The 17,157-nt window shown below is 28.8% G+C and overlaps 1 protein-coding gene across 1 annotated transcript in view; it reads right to left on the bottom strand.

Moving 5' to 3' along the window:
* LOC105364988 (uncharacterized) overlaps positions 1-17,157 on the bottom strand; it is a 32,144-nt gene that overhangs the window by 5,153 nt on the left and 9,834 nt on the right. Inside the window, exons 5-6 of the mRNA XM_011503034.1 lie at positions 5,963-6,102; positions 3,232-3,499 (exon numbers count right to left, since the gene is read on the bottom strand). Coding sequence (XP_011501336.1) covers positions 3,232-3,499; positions 5,963-6,102 — 408 coding nt within the window. The remainder of the gene's footprint in view (positions 1-3,231; positions 3,500-5,962; positions 6,103-17,157) is intronic.

The raw sequence follows: 17,157 nt of genomic DNA, 5'->3' as shown, positions 1-17,157 counted from the left end.
TGTTATTCAATTGTTTTTTCTTTCTTTATTTTTATTTTTTTATTTTTTTTTTTTATATTGATGGTGGATGTGGCAGGAGGCAAGCAATTTTTCACATTTTTTAAGTGCTGGTGAATATTGACACGAGCGTAATAGGAGTTGCATGCGCTAGTTTTCCAGGAATAGGGGCACAAGTCTATGAATCATTGTTTAAAATCAAATTGATCATAGGTATTTTAACTGCTTCATTATAGTAGGTAAGGTATGGTATGGTAATGCTATGGTGTATATTTACCGACTCTTTTGATACAAAATATTGTAAAATAGAAGAATATCGATAGGATAGATGAATTAAAAATTATATAACCTAGTTAATAGAGATTATAATTTTTATAAATATTTCCTGCTAATTTTAAGATTATTGATTGTGAGAAAGTAGATGCATATTTAAACATATTGCTATTCATATTATATTTATGTCGGAAAGTGCCGTTCTTATGGATTTCACAATTATTTAAAAAAAAAAAAAAAAAAAAAAAAAAAAAAAAAAAAAAAAAAAAAAAAAAAAAATAAAGAAAGAAAAAAAAAAGCATATATTACTCTTTAAATGCATAATGCTAAAATGAATTTTTCAGATAATTTTTCATGTCTAATACGTAAATATAACATCAATTTGTATAATTTCAAGAATTTTTATTTTACTAATGTCGATGACAATTACTATTATGATGACAACAATGTATTAACTCAATATTGATATGCTTTGATATTTTCATTTAATACGATGCTTTATTTTACTATTTCTTTTCCTACTTATATAATTATAAATAATAAATAAGATTGCTTTTAAATAAATTAATTATTTAAGTATTATATAATTAACATATTTTCCTTATAAAAAAATACACGGAATATACGAATAGCATATATTTAAGATTAATCCATTAGATTTCTCCCAATAAATAATACAAGTATAGGCGTATACGATATAATATTCATGTACAATAAACGTAATATTTAAATATCATAAAATTGATCATGAAATATTGTTAAATTTAGGGATAATTTTTTAAAATTATAATATACGTAAAAAATGATTATCACAAATATTAACATTATATGATACACACGATTTTAGAATATGTTAACTAATATAGCATCATATTTAAGCCAAAAGTTAAGAATTTTTTAAGACATCACGAGACATGTGTAATAAAGTGTATATTTCTGTTATTACTAGCTGAGCACAGCATATTATCTTCTAATAACGATGTAGGATAGAGATTAATCATTTAGGGAGCCACAGTTAATTACTATGACTATAGTTTTATTTAACGAGTGAAAATGTGAAATTACACAGAGAATTGTAATTTCTCTGCGATAAAAGAAGAAGAGGAAAAGTGAGTATAAATAAACTCGTGTAACGGGATGTACTTAGTGAATTCATTGGAGACTCCTATTTTTTATAACATGCACGCATATAATTGTGTGCACACCTCCATGTCGACATATTGGGAGCATATTGGGAGCATTTTCTATCAAGAGCGCATCAATTTTTGCGCAAGCAATATGTCTATTAATCTTACGCTTTCATATTTTAGTTAGTTCATTTACACGCACATGTGCACGCACGCAAACACACAGGCCTATACGGGCGCAGAAAGAGTGGGTCGCATAGAAACGGTCGTAAGAGAGGGAACGGGTGAGCGAGTGGGAAGGAGTGGGAGTCGGAGAGAGGGTGTGCGCGAGAGACATGCCTGTGCCTGGGAACCGCAGGTTTCCAAAATAACGTCCAAGGTAATTTTACCAGGGTAATCATGACTAGTACCAATTCAGATATACGCAAAACCTTGTGCAAACACTGAACGCGATAAATTGTATGTGTGCGTGCGCGTATGTTGCAAATAAATGTGTACGCACACCCGCACACACGCCTATACACACACACTTCACGCGCGCAAGCATTTACGCACGCAGGCATACATTCGCACACATGCGCATATTTGAAAATTAATAGTTTGAGTGTGAGGGTTATGATAAATATATGAAAGTACGAATTTAATTGTTCAAGCATGTAGGTGTAGAGTTACGTTTTCACATTTATACAAAAGCATAAAAATTGACCAAAAAGCATTCTCGTGCATTTGTACTTTTATTGTAAATATACTTTTGTATTTTAAGTCGGTAATATGTTTATTGAAATTACACAGATTACATTGTAATTTAATTTGTATAGTCGCAACGTGTATGGTAAATAGAAAAATATTAATATAGTTATTGTAAATTATAATTCTATCATTCGTATATTATTCATTTTAATCTTTTCTCTCTTTTTATCTTAATATTCAGCATATAATTTTTACAATTAATTCATTCTATGGAAGAAAATTTATTTAATATATAAGAGAATTGGCTTATAACGTATAATTCTCAGGAATGTGTTTTACATTCTTGATATGCTAAAGATAAAACTCGAAGGGAAGTTGAAAAAAAAAAAAAAAAAACAAAATTTAAGCGACTGCTTCAACGGAGAAAACCATTTTCCAACTGTAATATACGTCTGCGATACAATCACAATGAAGAATTGAGGGGGAAAAGTGACTAGAAGCAATTAATACTACGAACGATAATCTAGAATATAAATTAAGAAGCATCGGTCGATCGAATGAAGGTTAATTCGATTGTTAATAACTTTCGTAAATAGAAACACATTATTAGAGATGCAGCCGTAAATGGTAGGAATGGGAGGTACTTTTTTTTCATTTTTCCGATACAAAATAAGGCAATTTATGCCTATTTTTCATGAAACTCGTCTACATTATAAAGTAGCTCGTTCAAACGAAGTTTGATTTAAAAATAAAACTTGAAATTCCCATAGGTAGAGATTATGGCCGTAGATTAGTCGATTGCAAATGCTTCGCTAGACTAGCGCACCACCAATCTCTTTTTATAGATCTTTCAAAATTTTATCGCCACTGGAACTTTACATTCGCTCCATACCAATGCGTCTTCTCGTTCCAAAGCTTTTTATGCTCCAAGCGTTTCCCCATCTACTCTCCTTCCCCTCCCGTTGACCGAAAACCGCACTCCTCCGTTATGAACAATAATTCAAAAACAAACTGCAAACGAATATACGCCCGGTGCATGTGTAGAGTAAATATGCTTAATAAGCGCTCCTTAATCGTTAGCTACTAGCTACCACGTGCGTGTGCACATGCGTGAGTGGGTGCGTGAGTCGCCCAGTTAATTTACCAAGTATGTGCTCGGCGTGCGTGTGGCCTTGTGGTCTCGTCTCCCGACTCTCCATAACCGGCGCTTTGTTCTCCGTTCGGTAGCTTTCGATGCTCAGCTCGTTGGTTTTCCAGTAGACGGTCGCTATCCTGGCTAGGCACTTTATCTTCATATCGCCCCGCTTGAAGTGTTTCGTGCGTATCCGGAACTCCAAGCCCAGCACGATCGTCTCCAGACCCTCGCGGTCGATCTCCGTCACGTGGGGTCCGCGCAACAGCGACTGATCCACCTGTCAGGACCAATACGAATCAACGCGCTCCATTAGTGATGCTTCCGCTCATCTACCTTCGGCTTTGTTTACTTGGACTTTTGAAGATTTACACCCCTTACTAACCCCCTCTCCCAGCCGTTCGCAAAACCCGTAGCGCCATAAATGTATTAATTAGGTGAGCTGGGAGCTCTCGGCCTTGGCCATTGGCAATTAATGGCACACTCCTGAACGATTGCTAACATTTTTATGCAACATTTTTACCTCCCCACGTATTTTCCAGCCCCATTCGAGTAATCGATTAAATCATTATCTTTATCTTTATCTTATTTAGTTGAGAATAGCCCGTCTGTGCTCCGAATTTATATAGTTCTCATTTCGAATAAACTGAAACGGCATTTTATAAAACCAAGTATTTTCGCGCTTTTCCATTTACCAAGTGCCCCTTAACATACATTATTCCATAATTATTATTATTTTTTTCATCCGTACATAATAATAAATATAAATGCAAATAGAAAGCTCGAGTAGTATTTTTTTTTTTTTTTTTTTTTTTGCTGCGTGCGATGCTATTGGGAAGATTTCTCTAATGACTCGATATTATAAAGGACGAACTCAATTTACGATAATATCGATTTTGCGTGAAAGTCTCTCAAAACATTTTGTTAAAAGTATTTTTGTAAAGCACTCGATACTCAATTTATTCGATTTATCGTTCGAACAAATTTTTATTTAACCAATCATAAGAAACGAATTATTACACCTTTAATTACGTATATGCATTCGTGTAGTTATTAATTTAAGCGAAATGAAAATCCGGTTACAATAAAAAGCCGAATTTATCAATAGCAATGTGACACGAGTTTCAAAGATGTAATAACATTAATAAAATAATTTCTCACTAATTTTGGATTTTAACATTAAAGGCCATCATATATTGTTTCGTGTTCTATGTCTTGATTTTTTTTATACTTGAGTATCGTAGCTCATACGCGCTGGTTTACGTTAAATGTTGACTTTAAACATTAAAATTCCGATATAGAGTATGAAATTTATTGGTAAATCCGGCGGTTCGACATACGACGATGTCAATCTCCTCAATATAATTGATTTTTTGTCACTGTCATTTTTAATTTTATTTCTCTCTTTGAACCCACACGAATGTTGAACTTTTTAGTCAACGATAACAAAACATCATTTATTGATGAATAAATCTTCTGCCAAATCTGATTTCCAATTCTCTACATCTATGGATTTGTTACTGAAATTTATAGAAATTTAATACAATCGGTCACAACTTTATTTTATTTTAAATTGCAGAATTGAAGTTTTAGAATTATGGTAAATCTTTGAAGGACTTTACTTCGTCAATATTGACTCAATACTATATTACATAATTACAATGTAGAGATACAATGTTGGAGTAAGTAGCAAAGTATTCTTAAAAATCATAAATCACAAATCAGAAATTCAATAGGTATATATATATATATATATATATATATATATATATATATATATTTTATCCGATATTTTTCCGTGTGACAAACTAATAACAATATATAATAAATAATGTTAGATTGACGCTAAACAATTGGAGACATCATACAAGGCAATTTCATTAGTTTTTTCATTCATTATTTTAATTTTAGTTATTTATCACAACGTTATGAGATAAAGTATTAAATTTACTAAATAGCATTGGTCAAGCTATTTAAGTATATCATCGAACTTTAAAATATCAGAGTCATGAGAAATTATCTGCAACAAAAATTTCAGGCTTAAATTTGATTAATGATATTATAACGATAATTATAATATTTTGTAATATGTACCGTAAAAAAAAGCAAAAAAAAAAAAAAAACAGAAACCAAATTTTACACGAAAATAACTGATTATTATATTATCTCGAATGTACTTTTTATAATTTGATATAGAATTTATCAATAGTATGAATAATTCACGACGTTAAAAAAAATCCGTTAAAAGTCTTTATTTATTTACAAGATGCAATCTTTATTAAACGAAAAAAATATAAAATGTAGATAAAGGAGAAGAAGAAGAAGAAGAAGAAGAAGAAGAATAAGAAGAAGAAGAATAAGAAGAAGAAAAAATATCCATTCCAGAATGATTAAATTTTAAGAATATTTCAAAGCATCTACGAATTTCGCAATCGACAAAAGCGTAACAATAATTGTGCAATCTGTACTGTAAGGACTCGATCCGGGAAAATTGTTCCAAACGAGGAAGTGCAAATTATTATCGAAGACCTCGACTCCCAAGGGGGTCAGGAACGATCCTCTCTTCTTACGCTCTCACTCTCGGCCGTTGACCGCCTCCGCTACACGCTCCTGCACCCCCCCCCCCCCCCCCCAAACCACCCGACAACTTAACCACGCAAATTGATTAGCTTGAAGTTGCCGTAAGCTCCCCTTACACATTCACAGGGATACTGTACAAAGGAGGCTGCGAGTCGCAACTTACCGGCTCTCCATTGATGAACCAACTGAGCATTGCCGCCGGCCTGGACTTTGCGGACGTGCAGTTGAATCGCACGACATCCGAAACTTGATAGCGATGCCTGCCCGATCTGCCCGTTATGATAGGACCCTCCTCCGGTAGCGCTGCAAATTTTACACATTTCTTGGTACTCATATATATATATATATATATATATATATATATATATATGTGTGTGTGTGTGTGTGTGTGTGTGTGTGTGTGCGTGCGCGCGTGCGCGTGTATAAGCTTGGAGGAAATATAGTCGCTGGATTCGATGGTGGGCTTGGGGAGTTAGGGGGAGGGGACGGCGTCACGCGCTTGGCAGGAGCACAGGAGACGAGAGATGGAATTAGCGAGGGACGAGTGGAAGTAATTTGCGCAAAGTAGGGATATGATTTAGAGATGTAAGATAAGCTTCGGGACACCCTAAACTCTTGGATGGATTATTCTTATTTATTGCTAAACTCTTTCGAGCTTTTTATCTCGCTATTATGGAATAATCTGAGGAAATCCGCTGACTGATATTGTATCGCGCGTAATTTTGGCCGTTTTTTTTTACTTTCTTTATTTCGCCATTATTTTTCAAGTTTCCTCTCACGTTCGATGCGACACACGTATTTAATGCGTGTAATATTAAATTTAAAGTAAATGTTCATATCGCTCCTGGATATGTGATATTCGTTTTAATGAATTTATTCTAATTCTCCGAGTATGCTGTGTAACTGGATTAATTAATTGGTTGAATAATTTATACTCAATCGTAACGAAAGTCTTTACGTTAATATAAACAATTCTTATATTTAATGTAATATCGTGTAAATTTTCGTAACAAGCGCTGAATTAACAATTGCTTTAGCCATCAAAATTTTTGGAGAATTTGACTCGACCGTTATTTATTTATTAATTTTTTACTTTTGTTTACATTTGTTTACATTGCAAATAACAAACTTGTTGTAAATATTTTCAATGAAAAAATCACCTTCGTATATGAAATTTGGGATAAACAAAAAATAATTAAAAAAAAAAAAAAAAATGATATCACGTTGTTTATCATAATATTTTTATACAGCTATGAAATTCGTATAGTATTGATTGTGTTGTATTATAAATACTGACTAACGTACCAACGTACCAATAATTTTCACGAGTTTTCTTGATAATGTGTGCGGTCAAGTATATATATATATATATATATATATATATATATATATATCGATAATACAATGTTATTGTTTACGTAAAGTTTTTATTGGACTCGAGCGGATAAAAATTGACAATTTTGTTTATATAAATTCATTTTTCAGTCGGCAATCGACACATTAACATATTTATTAGAAAGTATATACTTTTACCATACCCAGCAATTCACTGTGCTAACACACATTCCCGTCATTTATTTTCGACAACGCGATCAATAACACTTCTGTAATTTAACGTAAAATTGTAAATATTCAATGATCTTCGCTCTATTTTACCATATACCATCCTTAACGTATCATTCGCGAGTTAGGCTAGGTCAGAGTTTCTGGCAGGCGGTCGCCTATGCCAATATCAATTAACATTCGGGCCGTTAATCGCGGGCTAATTCGAACTAACCCTATATGGTGGGATGCTTAACTCCCCGTAAATTATCATTGCGTTTGCGAATGGGTCGACCCAATAGACGATATACGGTCGTACGTGTACGCGATCTTACCGGTATGTGTGCATATAAAGTGCCATGGGGAATATCGTTTTGGATTACGTAAGAGTTGTGGTCAATTACATTGGGTTGGGCAGCGGTTATCGAAAGAAAAGGTTATGTGATTTTTTTTGTTTTTTTTTTGTTTTTTTGTTTTTTTTGTTCAAATGAAACAGATTGCGTGCCTGGGGTACCTTTCTCCTTCTTCAAGCGTGTTGTAGAGGAAGTTCAGAAATCCTTTTTATTATTACATTCCATCGGCCGGATTTATTTAGTGCTAGCAATTATAGGAGAAAAGTGACTTATTGATCAATATTTTCCACCTACTTAGTATTTTAGAAAATTACACATTTCTCAATAATCCATCATCATTATCCACGTAATTCCATGCATATATATCGCAAGATATACATTATATAATTGTTCAATAGATTGTAATTGCATTATATCAGTTTGTTAAGTGATCTGTATGGCTGTGTAATATTGTTACCCATACGCAATAATGTATTGATAATTAATATGTGCAACTTTTTTATGCTAATTAGCCGTGTCATGTGTGAAAATTCTGTTAAAATATATTATATTTATTAAAGAGCATAGGCGTTCGTAGTCACATGCGAGATTAAGCTCAGTGTACTTAAATAGCTGAACAGGCGCGAATTACGAGGTTGATGGAAATCTTAATCACTCGAGACGAATGCACAAGCGAACATTTAACTCCGTGTCTTAACATTTGAAATGTCTCCTCGTTATTTTATCCCCTTTATTATTTGCTATTTATCGTTTACGGCGCACTTTATGAGACGAGAAAGTATATTTTTAATTACAATGACATTAAGATATTTTTTCCTTAAATGATCAAACTATTAGTTCTAGAATTTGAAAAGTGGAATTACATCAATGCATTGTATTATAGTACTTCAAAACAAAAAGATAGAAATAAATTATAATAATAGTAAAATAGAAGAAACATTTCAGATTTGGATCTAGTAAAATACGTCAACAATAACAAAAAATTCTTTAAGGAAGAAGATAAATTTGACGATGAAATTAGCCCTTCTTATTTTCGAGAAAAACTATACTCAACACTACTTCCGCATATATTCAAGTTTTCGTATAGGAGAAAGACAGTTCTTTATGTTGAAATTTACTAAAACATGTATGAAATTTCGGTGCTCTAGACGAGGGAATTCATTGGACAGTTTTGTTTAAGAGAACGCGACGGGATTTTAGAACAAGGAAACTTGTACAACCGCACTGTATACATATATATGTGTGTGTGTGTGTGTGTGTGTGTGTGTGCGCGCGCGCGCGCTCCTTTTGTTTAATTTGATAATTGAAATTATTCAACTGCAAGGCTTGACTATATTATTGTTAATTTATAAAAATTAAAATAGATTTGCGAAACTTTCCAAGAGCCGTCGAATGTAAAATCCATCCGAATTTTAATATCTCCTTCGTATATAATTATGAAAAATAATGATTAAGCGCTACCGGAAACAAAAATTAATTGATAAATGGAGCAGATAAAAATGATAGGCTTGGGAATGATGAACGATAGTTCCAAGAGGGAGTAAATTTGTCTGATTACGAAACGAGCATGTAGTGCAATAAAGAAAGTACAAATGTGTATTATAAAATAGATTTATGCCAACCGAAGGTCGAATTTGCGTAATGCAAATTATAAATTGCCCCATAAAATTAATAACTCACAATAAGGACTATCTATGGCGTAAGTTATGTTTAACTGAAATAAAGAAAGTGTATCGAACGATTTCTCCATAATATGATTGACGAACATTCTGTACCATGAAAGAAATAAGATTAAATTTTTGTATAAAGTCTAATAAATTGGTGTAAAAGTGAATGTATTCGGGACAAAATTATTGTTCAAAGTTAAATTAAATATTAGTTGAAAATTTTATTCTACCACTTAATCACCGTTACATGTATTACAATATTACAATGACAATATAAGAGTTGAATGCGATAAATAATTACAATGATTATATTTTTAAATCTTTTATTCGACAAATTTGATTTCTTTACTATATCGCAACTGTGTAGGTGAAAAAAGTATTTCAGAATCTTACTATTACCAATTAAATTAAAAAAAAAAAAAAAAAAAAAAAAAAAAAAAAAAAAAAAAAAATAATAATAATAATAAAAATAAAGAATCGTGTGAGAAAGGGCAATTGTTAAAACATTTGGAAACGTCTCTAGAATATCAATTATTTAATGTGAAAGAATGGTATAAAAAAAATTTGTAAAAAATATTCAAAACTTTGAGACGAGTTTCTAAGGGAAATGCAAGTAAATGTAAAAAATGTAAGAGACATCAAAGAAGTATTCGCTACTGCAGATGTCAAGATCTACCTTCATTATGATAAATAATAATGATAAATAATATCTACCTTAATAAAGCGAAGGTAAATCAAGGGTATTCGTTTTACAATGAATGTCAACGGTTAAATAAATGGGTCAATACGAAGTACATATACGATGGAGCGAAAATGAATGATAATTTTCAGCTGTACAGGTAAAACAGAATATGTACTGAGACGTTCAAATGAATCCTTTAATTTTCATTTTAAATATTCTTTGGATATTTGGAGTGAAGTTAATTATGTAATTAAGAATTTTTTCAATAATAATATCATAAACAAATTTAGGCCATCGAGTTTAAAGTTTCATTCGATGATTAATGATTCATAATTATATATTAATTATGACGAAGTTAAATATATTACAACACTTTAATAATGTAATGAAAAATAAATGCAATTATTTATTAACGATTATCATAGTAATTGGCTACATCGATAAGGTGGAACAAATATTTTGAGCAAATTTCTTGACAAATTAAAACGCAGATTTATAAATTTATGACAAATTAATTTTCAAAAAAATTCAAAAAATATTCAAAAAAAAAATAAAGATAGAAACTTCTTATTTATTAATTTATATGTTGAAAAAAACTACAGAATAATATTATATAAATTTTGGAAAAAATTTAGACAATATGAGCATTAAATTCGCATAGATTTTTGAGAATTTAATCAATTACTTTTATGTAATAATCAATCTCAGCGACATATTATTGAAGATAGTTAATTTGAATAAGGCGAAACAAATTTTTGAGCTTAACGCATTTATAAAATATTTTTAACACAAATACGAAGCAAATGAATTTATAAAATATATTATTTCTAACGTTCGATCATATTTGCTATTTGAAATTTCGGCACAGATTTACGGCATTAATTCTAAAATATTTAGTTTGTTTTTTCAATAATATCAATTTAGTTTATTAAATATAATTCAAGTAATAACACGTTGTATTGTTTTATGATGGATTTTATATTAAAATAATTTATTATATTGATTCATACAAAACAGCTACACAAAATTATATATTATCTTACAACTATTTTCATTTCTTGGATAATTTATGAAAAAAATTTTCGTACATAATTATAATGGTTGTTTCGATCGTCTACATTAAGAATTTAATTATTTAATTATTTTTTGAAGCTGAACAAGTTTAAGAAATTTTTCATATTCTAAAATTGAAATTCATTAAAATTATCATTTTATCGATTATGTTTATATATTTAATATACATGGGATGAAAGGTTCACTTGAAAAATAATTAATTATATTTTACTGAATTCGTCAGATACATAATAAATTAAAACATTGTAAATTACAAATACATGCAAAATGAAACCAAGTAAAGTAGATTAAACTATTACTCCGTAATTTGATATAAGATATATCAAAAACATATATTACAATTTAATCTAGAAAATATTATAATTTATTAATTTTTGTAGATGCAAATAATGTTTGCATACGTTCAAAAATTCGTTAAAAAATTGTAATAATACAAGGCCAGGTAAATACTATAAAATATATTTTTAATATTTTTAATAATTTATTTATGTTATTTTTTATTAGATCATATCACAATTCGCGTATCGACATTTCGAATATAAAAATTCAAGCAACTTGAATTGTGAACAACTTGAAATTCTGAGATTATATTATCAACTAAGAAACCCGTATTCATTATTTATCGCTTAAGAAGAGAATAAATAATTATATGCATGAATCAAGCAGATAACTATCTATAGAATTTATTGATATTAGCTTTTAATTTTATAAAAAAAAGGCAACGGATATATTGGTAAAAGACACGATCATGAGTACTATTTGAGACTGACTGTTGAGTAAGTGTGAAACATAATATTTAAAATTACATTACAGAATTTGTCCAATGGAATACTTAAAATTTAGATAAGCATAAAGAAACTTCTAAATATATTCAAAGTATTCAGACATTAAAGACATTAGACCTCATAATACGAAGTTCTACCGAATCTTTTAAATATAGTAGTTACGATTATTTTAGGAATTGTATCAATGAATTTTTTATAAAATCTATCTTTGTATATAAGCCATTATATATATATATATATCGCAAATAGCTAATGTTGAATTAGTATTTGTACAGAGACATTATGTTATTTAAGTAGTGCAATCTATTCTGTGCCCATTGTTTGTGCAAACACTGATTCACTAAAGAAAAGAAGGATGAGAATATAGCAGAGCAGCAGTTTTATCAATTAAATAAACGTGTGGTTCTCGAGGTATCTAAGCAAAAAATTCTACGATAAATGTTGAACGGCGTATGTACGAAGAAAGAAGCACTATTCCAAATTAATCTGAAGATTGTTCTGAAGTCGACTTAATCGAGAAGAATATGTGTGTAAATTTTAATGGATAGAATTCAGTTTGCTGAGACGTGAAAAGCTTATATGCTTTTTCTATTTGAAAATTTTTTCTTTTTTATCGTAATAATAATAATGATAATAATAATTATGATGATAATAATAATAATAATAATAATAATAATAATAATAATAATAATAATAATAATAATAATAATAATAATAATAATAATGATGATAATAATAATAATAAATTCTTTAATATTTCATTTTTTATTATGTATTAATTTATCTTCCAAGTATAAAAATAACTTCTTATTAATTCTTCTCCCAATTAAAATTGACAAATTTGTTTTAGAATAATGCTATTTTCGATTCTCCAATATCTTATTTTTCGTTTAACGTACAAATGTTTGTTGATTAAATTAAATATTATGAATATCTAATTTATTAAGTTTATTCTTATTATAATGCTAAAGAATTATCAATTTTTAGAAATCTTGAATTATATCGAATACTTTTATAGCACGAAGTTTTTTTCATTCATTATTTTTATATATTTCAATTGATTTAATTATGCTTCTACTGTTAAAATATATTGCCGAAGTAATAAATACATTTAGTTTCTTTCTATTTGTATGGCTACATAGAAATTAATAAAAACCTGTGTATAAATTCGCCATTCAAATAAAAAGAATTTGTCACATGGTTCCCAAAAATTTTTCATCGAAATTTGCTTCTTAATAACACAGACACGCAAACATCGGCGTCTGCAAACGAAAACGTGTATATAGGTTTAGTGTATTTAATTTGATTAAATTACTATTAATTTAAGCTATCTCTGTATTGATTGTGAACGTTTCATATTACAAATGAGAAGTACTGGACGGAAGGAAGAGAGAAATACAATAAAGGTTAGAAAAATATAATAAGAGAAGTAGTGTGTGGACAAAACAAATTATTTTAATTTAATGTTAACGCGATAATCTTTTTATGACTTATTATTTAACATGTAATAAATTCTATTATAATTTTATTAACAATTTTGAATATTTAATGTTCATATTTACGATGCCTAACATATCTATGATAGGATTCATTTTGTATTCGTTTTTGTACACACACGCGCGCACGTGCACACATATACAGAGCAGGGGTGAGTATGTTTATTTCTTTACTTATTTTTCGTTTGAGTTAGCGTACGTATGCGGAAGAAAATGGCAAGAGGAATGATCAAGAGTCAAATCACTTGACCAATATCTTTTTCGTTCTTTAAGAAGAGACTCTTGAAATTGAGAGTACTGCAACATGACTTCGAGAGTCGATAAAATTATTATTATCAATTATAACATAGAGGTTAATCGACGGAAATACACGTATACAGTTAAGAATAATTCATTCTCTGTTTCTTTTTCTCTCGTTCTTATAAATCCTTCTATTAACATTTCTCCGAAAAACAACCAAATATGAACTATTGATTTTAATCGAGCGATGTACTTTACCATAGTGACAATGCGATGCTTCGTTAATGCACTTAAATACATACACAAGCGAATATGTAAAACGGGAATGAATGGCTGTGAGAGATGTGGAGAACGAATGAATAAGCAAGAGAGAACGAGAGTCGAAGAGTTGAAAATATAGAGTACACGTACAGCTTGTAACGCCGGTTTGAGTTGTAATCGATGATATTTAGAATTTACGGTCCGTTATTATACATTTGAATCAACTGGATAATTTAAATTCTATTAAAAAATATAAGAATTAATATAAGTAGCAATTTCATCAAAAGTTCTTACTGATTATTTTGGAAAATATTAGTGCTGATTTTGAATCCTAAATAACATTTGAAATTTAAAGATTATAAATAAAATAAACTTGTTATTTAAAGAACTATTTTGTATATTTATAATTAACATTAATATTATTTATGATTAACAGGGACGATAGGAAAGGCTTTAGATTAAGTTAGATTAGAAAATCAGACGATCAATTTACTCACTTAACGATTGACAATAATTTGTTGGTTTAGTGAAGTTTATTCATTTGAAAAGCAATGATCTTTGTCTACTAAAAAAGCACATTTTCTTTAAATTAAAACTTTTTCCACTTCTTTTTAATATTACATAATCGTACAGCTTTTTTTTAATGGACTTTTTATTTTTTATTCAAGTTTAAATATCGTAGTTTCATAAAAATTACCATCTAATAAGCTGATTCGTGTCGTACAACGCGTGTGCGTACGTGTGTTTATGCCTGTGTTAGCTAATAAGGTGCTATTATAATATCTTTGATTGAAACAAACTTTTCGTCTATTGTAAGAACATTAGTATTGTAAATCTTTTTCTAGGTCTAGTTCAACTACTATTTAGCAATTTTAAGATTATGAACAAAAATTTTTAAAAATTGTACTTATCGGCAAGACCAATAGTAAGAAAAGTAGTTTTACAGATTTAACAACCAAGTGCTACCAGTTCACTCTGATAATATACATATTTTACAGTCATACCGAAATGAGTATCGGTAAGTTCGAGCCGAGGTTCACTAACACACACACACACACACACACACACACACACCGATTGATCATGATTACGTACCGAACTTAGTGTCACGAGCGAACCAGCAGTTTCCATATCTATAAATCAATCTAAGTTATCGTGCGATTACGCGATAAAAAGATTCTCCCAATATTTAACAATTTCATAATTTATCGAACAATCGTGAATTCCAGTCATTAACAATCAGATTCATAACAATATTTTAATTTCCCCAATAAATTATGTTTGTTATCAAATTTATTAGAGTAGATTAAGATGATTTAATGTTAGAAAAATTATTTATTTGCTTTATTTGAACCTATGTTTTACGATAAATATCCGAATTCAAATTGCTAATGTCAGAAATTGAGATACTTTAAGTTTAAAATAATTGTTTAATAAATTTAATTATAATCTGTTAATAAATTTAATTATAAAACATGTAAAAGTTGTAGACACACACAATCTTCAAGGTATTGAAGCGTAATGAAGATCAATAATTTTAAATTGCATTAAGGAATTTTATTTTTAAATATTTTCTTATATTTTACATATCATGTGAAATTAGAGAAAGGCAATAGGAGTATATCTTGCAGAAATTTCTTTATATTGCAAATATCATGCTAATTATATATTTTAATACGTTTTGAGAATTTTATTTTAAGCCGCTAGGAAAATTCATTGTTGAATATAACATTTTAAAATTATATTTTAATTTATTATCTATAAATATTACCATACACTTATTTAAGCATAATTATATGCTATTCATGTAATACCTATAACTTTTTCTTTCTTTTCTTTTTTTTTTTTTTTTTTTTTATTAAAGAAGAAATTAATAATATCTTAAATAAAACAATGTTTATGATTACATCTGATAATCTTCATCAATTTTAATGATTTAATAATACATTATATAAATCAGTATAATGAGCGATAGATTTATGTAAGGTACGATTTGAAATCGATTATATTTGAATAAAAATTGCTCATCACGACGGCTGCATCATTGAAATTTATGTATATTCTTGCATAGTTGAATATAAATTATTTAATGAAATAGTTTAAAATATTTTTATCTTTATGTTAGGATTATTCTATTTATGTCATAAATATAAGCATACTGTAAAGACGCTGAAAACATTTATTGCACTGCTAAGCTCTTAAACCTAATGTAAATGTTATCGGGAAATATGAGAAGCGCCAGTAGCATAGAGAAATTAATATAAAAAAATCATAAAGAGTAGGGGATGCTTTATGTTATAGGATGTTCTATTAGATATTCCTTTGGAATAGTGGAATTCTGTATTTCGCCTTGCAAAGCTTTTATGCAACACGTATCATTTTAGTTAGTATGTGATATTACATTCTACATTATTTATAATTTTAGATATTATATTTATAATACATACATACACACCCGTATATATATATATATATATATATATATATATAAGTATAATGTAATTGAAATATAATTGAAATTTAATAACGCTCTAACAAAATTAATAGTCTATATACGTGCACTTCATGAATTTAACACTCAAGTATTAATTCATTATAAAGTAATTTAAAATTCTCTCTCTCTCTCTCTCTCTCTCTCTCTCTCTCATTTGATATATATATATATATATATATATGTACTATTACTATAGGAAATGCAACTTGATAAATTATTATTAAAGCTTCATATTTATTATATTTATCTATTATATAAATAAAAGACTATAAGTCTTACTTAATGTGGAAAAAATATTATATAATTTATTTGTATCCAAAAATAAATCTTTACATTTATGGCGTATACATACGCTTTATAAGTATGAAAATTATTTCAAATTAAAAAGAAAAAATAAACATTAAACTCAATATTTACTTAATTTTCAATACTAAAAATTAGTTAATTTTGAAATTCTTTATTTAAAAAATCTTTTATTATTTTATATATTATTCATATTATATATATTATTCATATCTATTAACTGCAAATTTTTATACATGTATGTATCAGTGATTGAACGTTTACAAAATTCTTCAAAATTTCTAATTAGAAACAAAATTTCAAAAAATTGATGATCGAATATAAAAAAAAAAGAAATGCGTTCTATAATTTACATGAAATTGATTAAGACTTAAATTACGTATAATTAAGAGTGATTGTGTTCGACAAAGTTCAATTATCTTCCTATTTAAATTGAAAACCAATGCGAGAAATTTTCCAAT

This window comes from Ceratosolen solmsi, unplaced genomic scaffold, assembly GCF_000503995.2.
Source record: "Ceratosolen solmsi marchali unplaced genomic scaffold, CerSol_1.0 scaffold61, whole genome shotgun sequence".
Lineage (NCBI taxonomy): Eukaryota > Metazoa > Arthropoda > Insecta > Hymenoptera > Agaonidae > Ceratosolen > Ceratosolen solmsi.
Note: the sequence above shows the minus strand (reverse complement) of the source record. Positions and strands in the feature narration are given on the sequence as shown.